Raw genomic sequence first — 14,784 nt, 5'->3', positions numbered from 1 at the left:
TATAAAAACACGTTTTACTCACATAAGTGTGTTGCACCATTCCTGTCGGATCCAAATCCAGCATCAACTGGAGATTTGTTTAGAAACGATTCCGCAGTTAACTGAAGTGAACATGTCTCCACCACGTAAGCTGGAACTTCATTAAAAATTAAGTTCAACCACACTTTCCTAATATTAGGATCAGAAGGAAGCTTATGCAGCGACTGTGTTATTCCACAACCAGGAATAGCACAATATCTTAATCTTCCTCTGCATGTTTATTGTTGTTGACCAGCTAGCAAGAGCCCTCCATGAGTCGGTGGGCGAGGGTCCTGGATTAAACTCACTGTAGATTCTGTATAGGCGGTGTTTCGTCGCGCACCGACGTCAGTAGAAGCACAGGACCGTTTGCTGAGCCTGGTGTCTATAAAAGCTTTTCTTTGACTAACAAAGAAGTTTTCAGCTCTGAAAATTAGAGGTTATTCTTATATTACCATGACCTTTTATATATCAAAAGCTCAAGGGAAAGTTGACTCAATTCATCAGCCCTTTTACTAATATAGAAACAAGCTGAACTAATAAGTAAGTAACTAAATAAGTAAATAAGGTGTAGCATGTGCTACTACCGACCAGTACTTGATCAGCGACTGATGACGATTCACAATTGAGATTGATGACGATTCCTCCCATCGTCTGGAGTTCATTCTCCCGAGTTGAACTTGTCAATTCTGATCAGTCACAAGTCGGCCAAAGGTCTCTGATAATTAACCTTGTATGGGAACAGGCTTATTTTTTCTAAATAAAAAAATAAATAAATTAAATTATTCACTCAATTCGTGTCAATTCCATCAGACACACTAAAAGGCATGCTAATTTAATTGAATAAGTTTAAATTAAATAAAATAAATAAATTGAATAAATTCCTACATTTCCTTTAATTTTAAACATATATCACAAATATTCTTAGTCAAGACATTATATCACGTTCCATTGATCTTTTAACATTTTTACACAATAAATTGAAAAAAGAATAAGACATTTCTTTATAAATTAACAAAAACCTTCACCTGATGGACACTGACATGTTTGACAAAGGTTGAGCTGAGGCCAAATATGTAAATAGAGTCATGAAACAGCATTAGAAGATTTCCTTTATATGCAAAAAAATAAAACAAATTTTTTTATATATATATATATATAAAATCACACTACAATTATTTATCCCCCCCCCCCTTAATCCCAGCTAACAGGGAACGTTCTCTGAAAGGTTTTTCAAAGTTATCAAAAAACGTTCTTGCATTAACTTTATTAGAACTTTGTGCCAACGTTATTTGCTATTGAGTAAAGTTCTAAAAACGTTAGCTATAAAACGTTATTCTTACATTGTTCGTGGAACGTTTTAAAAACCTTACTACATTAAAAAAGTATAAGTCATTATAAATTAGTCATACAGCTTTTTTCTCAAACTTCAAATACATAATTTTATCCAGAGACAACTTAATGACACTTAAATGCTATTTTCGTTAATATATATATTTTTTACAATCCGAAGAAAAATCTAGTAAACTAATTAGGTATTAAATATAAATGTAATATAAATATAAAAGTCAATTATAAAAGTGGTTTTACCTTTTTTTAAGAAAGAATAAAATGTCAATAAACAAAAGCAAGTACTTTAAGGAGAAAACAGGAATATTTTATTTGATCATACTCCACACCCCTGCACACCCTTATGAGAAAGTTATTTAACGTTCTTATAACCTAATGAGAACATTAATACAACGTTCCACAAACTGGACATTTCAACGTTCCTAGAACATTCAGAAAACATTTTTATAACTTAATGACGTTAGGGAAACGTTTTTATAACCTAAAATTGTTAGCTGGGATGTTGTAAAGTGGAGCAATTTCATATTTTTCCTCAGTAGTAGCTGCCTTAATAGACATATCAAAATGGCAAGATTTATCCCACAACTATTTAGCCTACTGAAACCATTACACCAGAATGATGGAGCTGACATGTTAAAGCTGTGACTGCAGAGACTTCAATATTGTTTGTTGATTAAAATATAAAAAAATCTATAACTTCCAAGACTATGTGTCCTACTGTAAGATCCACAATGAGGAGGAAATATGTGCTCCTCAAAGTTAAAGCTGCCCATGACACTGCCTGATTTATTCAGAATTATAAAACATCCTTAAGGACACAACTTTTATAGCCATTTTTAATGGAAATTATGATTCAAGATTTACTTTTTGTATTGTTTAATATCTTAAAGATCTCCGCCTTCAGAATCTCTGATCAACTGTGTATTTGTTTTTGTTTTTCAGTTTTACATTTTAACCTCATGCTGAGTGCAGGTTACATGTGTTTCCAAGTATAGAGCGTTCTTTTTAAAATAATACAATATATATATATATATATATATATATATATATATATATATATATATATATATATATATATATATATATATATATATATATATATATATATATATATATATATATATATATATATCCTTTATATGAAACTTTTAATGTATTTGTATTGTGTTTATATCCTTACTTTTTAACATAAATAGGGTTTTTGGGTCATGTTTTTTCCCTTGTCTCAAGAATCATTAATATGCAATAGCCTACGAGATCAAATCAGTTTAATTCTACCTCGCTAGTGTGTTTAATATCTACAACGGTGTTTGAAATTAAACACAGGCTACATGAACACAAAGCAACACACTGTGGTCATGTATCAAGTGAGTTTGCTAAAACTTGTAGGGCATTAGGAACATCTGTAGGAACATTTTAGCTTGTTAAAGAGTGTCCTCTGCTGGGCATTTGCCAGAACAGACCTCATTTCCCCACCGTGCAGAATCATAGTGCAGAATGTGTAAATGGATCGTTAAATACCTCTCACCCCTATAACGATTTGCTTTGCCCCACTCAGTATTCTAATATCTGTTTTTATAGGGCTAACTTACCAGCAGACAGAGCTGCTTCAGTGACAATATTTCCACATGTAGACTGGGTTGCCTATCACATATTCCTCACATATTCCTATGTTACTCTACAACATATATTCAAATACAATTAATATAGCAATCATGACGTTTGGTAGATTTAATAACTAATAGTCTCATCTCATGCCCTGCTTTCATCCCATCCCATCCCATCCCATCCCATCCCATCCCATCAATTCTTCGCATCGAAAGTTCCGGCGCTCGAGCTCGAGAAGGTTCTGGAGCGCCACCGTTTATATAAGAGCGACAGCGCGCGCGGCGTTCAGCCAGCAGAACAACAGTCACTAACGGAGAGAGAGGAACCCGTCGACACCGCGAACCGGCTTTTCCTCTTCTTTTATTTATGTGAGTATAATAAAACGTACAACATTCACAACTACACACGCGAAGCTTCAGTTAAAGTGTTCTCTGGGCTTATTCACGAAATGAATCGACAGTTTTGAGGAATGCTGTGACACGTTAGCTTTCTCTCAAGAAGTAACAGTAGTAGTCTTACTCTATAAACATGCTCCATTGTTAACGTTATTGTTTTTTATTTATTTACTTAAACATGTCTCGTGACATGATTAAACATAATTTAAAGCTAATATCTTATGTATACTTTTGAAGTGAGCAGGACTGTTGTTATTTCCCAGTATTCTGTAGTTGATTCCTGTCAAAGATGGTTCGAGAAACCGGTTACTACGACCTGCTCGGCGTGACTCCCAAAGCCTCGCTGGACGAGATCAAAAAGGCATATCGCAAACTGGCGTTGAAATATCACCCGGATAAGAACCCGAATGAAGGCGAGAAAGTAAGTGGAGGTGCCGAGCCACATGCAGAGACAGTATAGTGTTTCAGGTTGCCTTGTAAATGACAGCGACAGAAACGAGAAGAACTTTCTGGAAGTGTCCCGAACACTCATGAGAGCCGGCGAAGTATCGATTGCATTATTTCTAAGCATTGCTTTAATCTGTCCACATATGTGGATGCAAAGAGTTATGCATTTAATGCTTTGTATTTTGTTTTTGGTGCAGAAGCCTTTGAGCAGTAAGGTGGAAAAAACATTCTCGTTTTTTTTTTTTTTCATTTTATTTTATGTTATTGTTTTATTTTATTTATATATTTATGTTGTGGTATTTTCAAGGGAAACGACCAACTGCAAAAAAAAAAAAGAAGAAGGTATTTTTATAAATATAAATACATTCATATTTAAATGTATTTATATAAATTTATATGGGGGTAAAGAAAAAAGTTATAAAAACAAATTTATTTTAATACAGAAAGTAAAAAAAAAAAAAAAAGACTAGAAGGCACTAAGGCGTTTAGGGTTTCCGCAACTCATTTGATCTGTTATTTGCAGCATGGAAACGGATCCAGGATGGTGTTTTTCCTGGGACGTGTTTGTGTATGCACTATTAAAATTAGTAATATTAGGATCATTTCTATTTTCCAGTTTAAGCTGATCTCACAAGCCTATGAGGTTCTGTCAGATCCCAAAAAGCGGGATTTGTATGACCAAGGTGGTGAACAAGCCATCAAGGAGGGAGGCATGGCAGGAGGAGATTCTCCCATGGACATTTTCAACATGTTCTTTGGTGGTGGAGGCAGAATGCAGAGAGAAAGGAGAGGTGAGACATATTTACACCCCCCCCCCTCCCCCGTGCAAATTTATACTATTGGAGTCTTAAATAGATTGTATCCACTTACTTTTAGTTTACGTTTAGTACATCATATCCATTCATAAATAAAATGCTATTATTTTTCCTTATTCAGGTAAGAATGTGGTTCACCAACTTGGGGTCACACTGGAAGAATTGTACAATGGCTCAACAAGGAAACTTGGTCTTCAGAAGAATGTGATCTGTGAGAAATGTGAAGGTAAGAATTATTACTAGTTCCTTTTGTCCATCTTTATTAGGAACCTCAAAAATGAAAATTAGCCCATGATTTACTCACCCGCAAGCCATCCTAGATGTATGTGAGATTCTTCTTTCAGACGAATACAGAGTAATATAAAAAATGTCCTGTGTCTTCCAAGAGTTATGGGAGTGAATGGCTGTCCTGATTTTGAAGTCCAAAAAAATGTAATCCATCCATCATAAAAGTAATCCATATGGCTTCAGAGGGTTAATAAAGGCTTTCTGAAGCAAAGCGTTGGGTTTGTGTAAAAAAAGATCCACATTTAAAACTTCATAAACAAAAATAACTAGCTTAAGACAGATGGCCTTACGAACGAAAGAGTAACCTCTGACCTGACAAATGGCATATTGATGAACACTGAAGCGCAGAGGATAAAGCAAAACAAAATGCCGGTCATGAATTTGAAGTCTAAAATGAGAACATTTTAAAAAGCTTTACATTTTTAAAGAGAAATAGTAGAGGATTTAGATATAAGAAAAGAGGAGACTGAGTTTGTTGCCCAGCCCTATTTGTTTGAACCATGAGAAGCGTCAAAGCTTACACTACTCCTACATCCGACACTTTACATTACGTCAAGAGATACTCTTTTGGAGAAAGTTAACTTACATAGACAGTCTGCCGGAAGCTGAATATATAAGTATTAGGGATGTCAATTTTCACAAATTCCCATGATCGATCATCGTTTAAATTAACGATCAATTAATCGATTAATCGATAACCATAATACTGAAATATGCGGCAGTGGCTTATAGCCGACAGCATGACAGTAGGCCTATGTGCAATGCTGCTCAAAACACCATGTTCTTCACCAAATGAATGAGAAGGATTTTTTTTATCTAAACAAAGGGCTATGGGACTGTAAAATGAGTCGATGTTATTTATAATTTAATTAAATGACTTATTTAATAACCAAATATAACATGTAATACAACACAAAAGCCGCCTCAGATCTGTTATTCAGAATTTCTGGACGCACTTGCAAGAACAACGTGCTGAAACGTCACCTAAACCCAATTAATTCAAAACGATTTGTTAAAATATTGTTTTCATTAATGTTATGTAATGTGACAGTCCCAATCATAGTTATTATTAGTCGCGCGTTGCTGTTTGAACTGCGCGAGCTGAAGCGGATGCGCTGAATCAACACTGGTAAGTTACACTGCTCTTTGCTAGCACGTTATTTAACTCAACAAAAAGCTTCCTATATGAGATTAATCAGATTTATATAAAGTTAACAAAATATTACAAATTATATATCTTCACAAAATGATGCGAATGCACAAGTGACCTTGAATTGAGTTGCTGATATTCATATTCAGAATGGGAGACGCGCTCTCCTGGAACAACGGTCTGAACACGGCACCTAAAACCAATGAGTTTACAACCATTTATTAAAATAGTGTTCTCATTTCTGTTATATAATATGACCGTCCCAATCATCGTTAATATGCATTGCTCTGTATGCGCTAAAGCCGAAGCACTAAATGAAAACCGGTAGCCATCACTGACTGAAGCCATTTGTTAGTGCGTTTTATTTCGCTAAAAGAAACGCATCCTATATGATTGATCACATATATAACGTTACAAAATAAATGTAATATTAAAAATTACTTCAGCACAATCTGATGCGAATGCACAAGTGAACTTGAACTAAGTTACATGCGCGAGTCAGAATGCATGACTCATGTTGTGCACGCGCTCTTCCTGGATCAACGCAATGAAACACACGGCAAATAAACCCAAATAATTAACAATCACAATGTTTTATTACAATAGTGTTCTCATTAATGTTGTGTAATATGACAGTCCCAATCATAGTCATTATTAGTGCTGTTGGAGCTGCACGCTGAAGCTGATCGACGCCACACTTTTACTACCTCTCACCTCTAACGTTAATTATTAACCAAATGCATCCTTATGAGATAAATCAGCTATAGATAGGCCTGCACAAAATAAACACAATATTACAACTTACATTTGCACAAAACAAAAGGCTGCGAATGCACATGCAAGCTTGCAGTCATGATGAAGGTGTGACTCCTGTAAAATGGTCCCAAATAGAACTCGGGCATGCTCGCATCATTTTTCCTCCCATTTCGCGGTTGAGCCGCACTCACGCGCATGACCCTGCTTAATCGATGATTGATAAGTCTTATCGATCAAATGTCTTATCGACAATTAATCGATCATCGATTAATCGTTGACATCCCTAATAAGTATAAAGTTTTAAATATGGGGATTTTTCTTACAAAAACCCATCGCTTTATTGGTCCCCCAGGAGTCGGGTGGACCTTTGTAATGGATGGACCTTCACTCCCATTATAAAGCTTGTAAGAGCGATAATGATTGTATTCATCTGAAAGAAGAATGTCATATATACCTAGGATGGCTTGGGGGTGAGTAAATCATGGGGTCATTTTCATTTTTGGGGGAACTAAACCTTTTAAGACCCATTGTTGATTTTTAAAAAAAAAATTATTTATGATGTGAATGGTTGCAGGTTATGGAGGCAAAAAAGGCACAATTGAAAAATGCTCAACTTGCAAAGGAAGGGGGGTTCAGGTCCAGGTACAACAGATTGGACCCGGAATGATCCAGCAGATTCAGAGCATGTGCTCAGATTGCCAAGGACAAGGAGAGAAGTTTAACTCCAAGGACTGCTGCAAAAACTGCAATGGACACAAAGTAGAGCGCAAGAAGAAGATTCTTGAAGTCCACATTGACAAAGGTAGAAGAACAAACTTTTTTTTGAAACTCCAGACCCTTCCTTCTGTTTCAATTATTTGGAGCAAGCATCCCAGAAGTATACAAATAATGGTCTTGTCACAGGTATGAAGGATGGCCAGAAAATCACATTCCATGGAGAAGGAGATCAAGAGCCTGGACTGGAGCCTGGAGATGTTATAATCGTACTGGATTTGAAAGAACACCCTGTCTTCCAAAGGCAAGATGACAACCTCATCATGAAGATGAAGATCAAGCTGGTGGAGGCACTCTGTGGGTTTAAAAAAACAATCCATACATTAGATAACAGATCGCTGCTCATCAGTTCATCTCCAGGTATTTACTATATACCATTTATTTATTTTAATACTAGATTTTTCTAATAATATTTGGTGAATAAAACATTTTAATTAAAATTAAATATATTTCCCCACATACCATACATTTGTGTGACTATATTTCAATTAACATTTAGTACATACAGTTTTTAATAAAAAACCTTAAGTATTAAGGTATTTGATTAAAGTTTGAATTTTATTCAGTTTGAATTGTTTTCTTTTTTGTTTTAGGTCAAGTAATAAAACCTAATGATCTAAAATGTATTTATAATGAGGGCATGCCTCTGTACAGAGAACCTTTTGAGAAAGGTATTCTCATCATAAAGTTTGAGGTAAGTCAGTATCCTGTGTTATAAGTTTTTACTGAGAGAAAAGTGTTTTTTGGGGGGTCAAAATGGTCAAACAAGAAAAAAAGTGTGTAAAAGTACTGAGCCCTATACATGACATGTGGACAAAAATATACATAACATGGCCACAATTTAAGAATTAGTTCCCACTAATTTATTTCTCTCATTTTATTAAATCGCAATTACAATTTGAAGGGTTAGTTCACTGAATTTGTTTAAATTTTATTATTATTAACTACTCTACCTCGTGTTGTTCCAAACATGCAAGACTTGCTTTCATCTTTGAAACACAAATGAAGATTTAAACAAAATAAATTCTCTCTCCATTGACAGCTATGCATTTACCATTGTTGCTTCAAAAAATCCATAAAAAGATTGTAAAACTAATCCATATTAATAAAGTGGTTTAGTCCAAAACTTGATCGCTTTATATGATGAACAGATTGAATTTAGGCTTTTATTGACCTATATACACATTGATCAACAAACAAACTCAACTGTACTTGCTTGACATACAAAAACAAACCTCACTGGTTCTTGTGGAAGCTCAAACGTGCTGCGTAACACACAAGAATGAACCTCATTATTTCTTGCGGAAGCCCAAACGTGCTGCGTAACATGAGAATGAACCTCATTGGTTCTTGTACATCAAGCAAACATGCTTGAGCTTCTGTTTACCACAAGTGATGTTTGAGCTGATAAATGTTTATGTGAATTAAAGCCTAAATTCAATGTGTTCATCATATAAAGCGATCGAGTCTCTTCAGAAAATGTGGACTAACCCGCTCAATTCATATGGATTTGTTTTACAATCTCTTTATGATTGTAAAAAATCATAAAGAGTAAAACTCAGATTTCATGAACAAGACCTTCAATTGTGTTCCGAAGCAGAACGAAAGTCTTACAGGTTTGGAACCACTTCATTTTTAATAATTAATTCCAACTAGCCTAGAAATCTAGACGCACCATAGCGTAGATTTAATTACCTCAGTAAATTGAATTTACCTCAAGTGTAGTCTAGCAACTCTCGTTAGACCTACAAGCTGGAAAAACCAAACTCTGGTCAGGCCAATCACATCGTGTATAGAGTCGGTGGACGGGGCTTAACATAATGACGGCAGAGTTGTGATGGTTCCATGTGCTACTTGTAAACAAAGAAGCTGGTGAACGGCAGTCTTTTGAATCGGCTTTGGCCGCAACTCTGGAAGACTTGGAGTTAAGCTTTTCTTACGTTCATTAATCATTCTTAAAGGGTTAGTTGTAAAGGCAAGTGAATGCATCGAAAATACATTTTGGTCCAAAAATAACAAAAACGACGTCTTTATTCAACATTGTCTTCTCTTCTGGATTGTATTCAAACCTCAAATAAAGATTCAAATGGTCATGAATCAGCGGATTGATTCATGATTCGGATCGTGTGCCAAACTGCTGAAATCACATGACACAATTCACTGATTCATAACCGTTTGAATCTTTATTTGAGGTTTGAAAACAAACGAGGAAGAGTTATTTATTTGTTATTTTTGGACCAAAATGCATTTTCGATGCTTCAAGAGATTCTAATTAACTAACTGATGTCACATATGGACCCACTTTGATGATGTTTTTATTCCCTTTCTGGACATGGACAGTAAAGTGTGCATACACTTGCATATGCTCTCTTGCATATGCTATTTTATACGAAATATAAAATATCTTCAATTGTGTTCCGAAGATGAACGGAGGTCTTAAGGGTGTGGAACGGCATTAGGTTGAGTCATTAATGACATAAATGTCATTTCTGGGTGAACTAACCCTTTAAGAAGGGAAGATGTGTTCTGAGTTTTGCCAACCGGATAAATTTAAAGTTTAATATGTGAATTAGCTCTGCTTCACCTTCGTTGCTCTGGTTGGTCGTAGTGCTATCCTATTGCGTGCAGAGGGAATTGAAAGACAACCATTTATCCCGCCCCTCGGATTGAGCCCTGTCAATGGTGACTTCCCAGACCAAACATCTTGATGTGATTCTGGCTTGTTAGGTTAAATTTTGAACACTTGAAGTTTCATAGTTTTAGTAAACTGTGGCCATGTTGTACTAATTTGTTCCCTAGTCTGGAATTTATTGAGGGTACATTTACATGACAACTATGTACTAAAAACTAAAGTTTTTACATTTGTGAAAAGATTGCGTACAGACAACATTGTCAAAGCGCTTCTCCTTTACGTGGATCTAAGAAAAATTACAAAAACACTATGTATGAGTACAGAGAGATGTCAAAAGAATTGAGCAAGCAATATGTGTGTGCATGATGTCACCTTTTTTGTAGTTTTTCGCAGAGCTAATAATGCTATTAAATATAAAGCAAACAGTGGTAACCTTATCTTGTGCAGCAACTGTCACATCTCACAGAAACATTTATGTTCTCTCAGATTGAGTTCCCAGACAAGCACTGGCTACCTGAGCACATGCTGCTGGACCTGGAGAGGTTGCTTCCGGACAGAGATCACATCATGGTGTCAGATGATATGGAAGAGGTTGACCTCTGTGAAGTAGATTATGAAAGACAAAACAGAAACTACAGCAGTGAAGCCTACAATGAAGATGAAGGCCCCAGGCAGGGTAACGTCCAATGCCAGACTCAATAAATGTCATAGATCAGGAACGTGAATATAAACTGAATATAAATATAACTGAATATCAGAGCTGTTAAATTAAGCAAGGATTTCACCCTACCAAAGCCTTACAAAATGGACCATTTTTTGTTGGAATTCTTCATTCTTAAGCATCTGAAACCAGGAACGTTTGCAACATCTACGGCAAATGAGTATTAACAGACATTTAAAGGAATTATTTTGGATAAAAATGTCATCCATGTAGGATTTAATAGTAACCCAACTTTTGCATGTAAATTATTCATCCTGTGTGAGTATGTTCACTTTTATATGTTTATCTGCTAGATGTGCTTTGGTCAAGTAGGTGCTGCGCTTTTTTCCTAGTTAAAAATTGGCATTTGTACATTTTCTAAGAATGTGACTGTATATTTGACTTGTCGATTTTCTTTTCATTTGAATGTTCTGTTTTTCACAAATAAAACATTTCCTCCTGTTTACTTGAGTATGAATGGACGCGATTCCGAAATGTTTTGTTTACATTCATTTACATGGGTGGTTGATTGCACCTCTTTACAAGATATAAAATAGGTCTCTGGTGTCCCTAGAGTGAGAATGTGAAGTTTTAGCTCAAAATAGCCCACAGATTTTATTTTTTTTAACAGCGTGTTAAAATTGTCACTTTTGAAGGGATCAAAAATACAGTTTTCATGTTCCTATAAATGCAAATGAGATGCTGTTCATGGAGCAAATAATGATGTAAACTTCAGAAGTGACGTGTAGAATGCAACAAGATGTTCCTGAATGGCATAAACTATCTTCAAGTCCTTGATTAACATGTTGTTTGTTTCCGGGGGTGGGGTTTAGGTTATTTTCAGGGTGATGTCACTAACCCAGGAGGAAGCTTGTATTGTCCCTACCAGCTGTTTGTTATAGTCCTTAAAAAGTGATTTCTTTAAAAGAAAACATCTCTCTTTGCTTCGAACGTCGTAACTTTGCAGATGTTTTAACGCTCAAACAGCAACATTACACACTAATGTTAAAATAGTAAAATCATAATCAACAATCACTTTAAGCAAAAAGTTATATATGAAGATAAATACCATCAAATCTAAGGTGAAACATTTGGTTAATGGTGTTTTATTTACAAATGTACAAATCAAAAGTTTTCAATCTTGAATGCTTTGGTGAAAATTACATGTCAATATAATGATTATTGCATGAGATGAGAAATTAACACACATTAAAATTGCAGGATGCAGTTGTATCATGCAGAAGAATCTTTATTCAGAACCACTGAACCGATAACATGGTAGAAAGAACCTGCCATGCACCATTCATAATCACATTTAAAGTTCATTCATTGTAATCAATGAAAAAGTAAGGCATTAAGAAGTTGCACAATTTCTTTGTATTCAAAGCAACAATCCCTTTTCATTATTCTCAGTGCTGCTTTCTTCTGAAAGAGCAACCTATTTGGAAAAAGAAAATATGTAGCTTTAATTAGCGCAATATTAGACACTGTATCAGATAACATTATCTATGACGCAAAAGTACAACTTAAGTAAACATGGATGTATTCCAATCATACAGTAAATACACACCCTCAGTCAGCCTTGCTTTTCCTCCTGTTGGCTGGCAAAGCACTGTCGAACACCCAACACACAACACAACCGTCTGCGCATGGCTAAACACAGTTGTGATCTTATAACAACCTACATGGAAATAAGCAGAAAAGATTACAGTTTCTTCAAATGAAATATTACACATAAGGCAAACAAAGTTTCTTCAAAAGATTTCAAACCTGGACATTTTACATCCATGAAGTATGAGTTGGGACTCTGCACAAGCCTTTTCTTCTTATGCTGCCTTCTTTCAAAATCGAAGGACGGGTTGAGTAGATCTTTAGCCAGCTGTTACAATAAGAATATACCAATAAATATACTGATAAAATGGCCTTTATATGTGTATATATAAGCCTAGACACACCCACACACAAACACACAGTAGAGGCTAAAAGTGCTGTCTAGGTAAATTGACACCTTCATTCTTTAATTAAACATTATTAAAAATGTGTTAAAGGTTATGTTTGCATAATTGTTTTGTGTGATAATGCTAAGAAACATGCCAAATTATGCTAACATAATTTTTGGCCAGGCTGTCATACAATTAAATTATGAACATGTGCAAAAAAAATAAAAAGGAAAAAAAAAAATTTAAGAACCACCTAACAAACAAAAACAAATTATATATATATATATACAAAAAATGGTCAGATAAATACCATGTTTAAGTTTATTTTGTTCTTTCCAAATTAAAAAAAGGATATAAAATATCTTCCTCGTATTTTGAGGGTTTACTTGAACTTGCAGGGTTATCAAAAACAAATATCCCCTCTGGACCGCTTTTGGCCACTATACTACTACTACTAATATTAATCTCTCTCTCTCTCTCTCTCTCTCTCTCTCTCTCTCTCTCTCTCTCTCTCTCTCTCTCTCTCTCTCTCTCTCTCTCTCTCTCTCTCTCTCACACACACACACACACACACACAATAGCAATTTATAAAGTATACATTTATAAATGTACTATATAGCACACGCCTCATATACATTTCCTTCAACAATAAGACAGCCATCTAACGTTACTATCTAGGCAACATTAGTAAACATGCTTCAGCTTTCATGCTTCTTCTGCACACAAAAACAACATTGTTAACCAGCCATATTGATCACTTCCCCCACTGTCAGTCTGAAAACTATAATGGCTAACTTGTAAAAACAAAAATAAAACATTAATCTGAATCAATCTCTCGTTTTGCTCGGTGCAATATAGCAGTTGAAATGTTCCTCGTGTAAAGTGAAACAGGCCTTCTGAACCGCCATGTGTAATCAAAAACTTTCACATGTTTATCGCACGGTTAAAATGATCAACATCCAGAATGATATTGAAACGACAGACGATAGAATTCATATTAACAACTGTCACATGCAAGAATCGTTGTCTAGTTAAAATCCACTTACAGGCATTGTCGGGAGCTGCTGGTTTTCGCATTCGTGTGACGGCTGCTTTGCTTTCCTCGACTCTGAATCGCTCGCTCGGGTAACTGCAGGGTTGCCACGCGCAGCTTCATAAAGCAAATCTGATCAGACATGCCCAGGCATGCTCCACAATAAAACACTCCTTTATACATTATCCCCCATAAAACCTGACAACATTACAGGGATTTCCTGAAAATTACATCAGGCTGACAACAGTAAGTGGCTGACGTGGTGACTAAATGATGATATCAGCCCCCCCCCCCCCCCCCCGTATATCAAGAACAGTTAGTAAATACTTAATCTATCTATCTATCTATCTATCTATCTATCTATCTATCTGTCTATCTGTCTGTCTGTCTGTCTGTCTGTCTGTCTGTCTGTCTGTCTGTCTGTCTGTCTGTCTGTCTGTCTATCTATCTATCTATCTATCTATCTATCTATCTATCTATCTATCTATCTATCTATCTATCTATCTATCTATCTATCTATCTATCTATCTATTAAAGGTCCGTCCGTCTATCTATCTAAAATGATAAAGCTGTATAATTACAAATTGTTAACAGATATGGTGTAAAATTTCCCATACTGGCAACCCTGACATTTCTCAGCGCTCCTCGAGAGAGCTTTCCTACCAGTGTCCACAGCACCTTCTCCACAACGAAACGCATTTCATTGTTTGATTTCGCCTACTTTAAGTTCTTTTTTTTATTTATTTTATTGAAACGTTTACGGACTCTGAGTAGACGTGCATCTACTATATATCGGTGTTCTACATAACGTTATCTGTGATCTACTATTTCATCTGGTCGTGTGACATCCCAAATGCCCCTAGCGAGCACAAAGATAG

At 35.5% G+C, this 14,784-nt stretch overlaps 2 protein-coding genes across 2 annotated transcripts; one reads left to right on the top strand and one right to left on the bottom strand.

Moving 5' to 3' along the window:
* The first annotated feature begins 3,211 nt into the window (after positions 1–3,211).
* dnaja (DnaJ heat shock protein family (Hsp40) member A) lies at positions 3,212–11,397 on the top strand. The gene is made up of 8 exons (XM_067436007.1): positions 3,212–3,344; positions 3,635–3,792; positions 4,435–4,609; positions 4,755–4,859; positions 7,402–7,629; positions 7,731–7,961; positions 8,195–8,295; positions 10,720–11,397. Exons 2-8 carry the CDS (start codon positions 3,661–3,663, stop codon positions 10,933–10,935), a joined length of 1,188 nt encoding a protein of 395 aa, XP_067292108.1. The 5' UTR covers positions 3,212–3,344; positions 3,635–3,660; the 3' UTR covers positions 10,936–11,397.
* A 764-nt stretch (positions 11,398–12,161) lies between these two features.
* Positions 12,162–14,079, bottom strand: rps27l (ribosomal protein S27 like). Its single transcript, XM_067436144.1, has 4 exons — positions 13,920–14,079; positions 12,704–12,812; positions 12,504–12,614; positions 12,162–12,371 (listed from the first exon to the last, which is right to left on the bottom strand). Exons 1-4 carry the CDS (start codon positions 13,923–13,925, stop codon positions 12,343–12,345), a joined length of 255 nt encoding a protein of 84 aa, XP_067292245.1. The 5' UTR covers positions 13,926–14,079; the 3' UTR covers positions 12,162–12,342.
* Between the last annotated feature and the right edge of the window lie 705 nt (positions 14,080–14,784).

This window comes from Pseudorasbora parva, chromosome 25, assembly GCF_024679245.1.
Source record: "Pseudorasbora parva isolate DD20220531a chromosome 25, ASM2467924v1, whole genome shotgun sequence".
In the NCBI taxonomy this organism is placed as follows: domain Eukaryota; kingdom Metazoa; phylum Chordata; class Actinopteri; order Cypriniformes; family Gobionidae; genus Pseudorasbora; species Pseudorasbora parva.
This window is presented reverse-complemented; position numbering and strand designations above follow the sequence as displayed.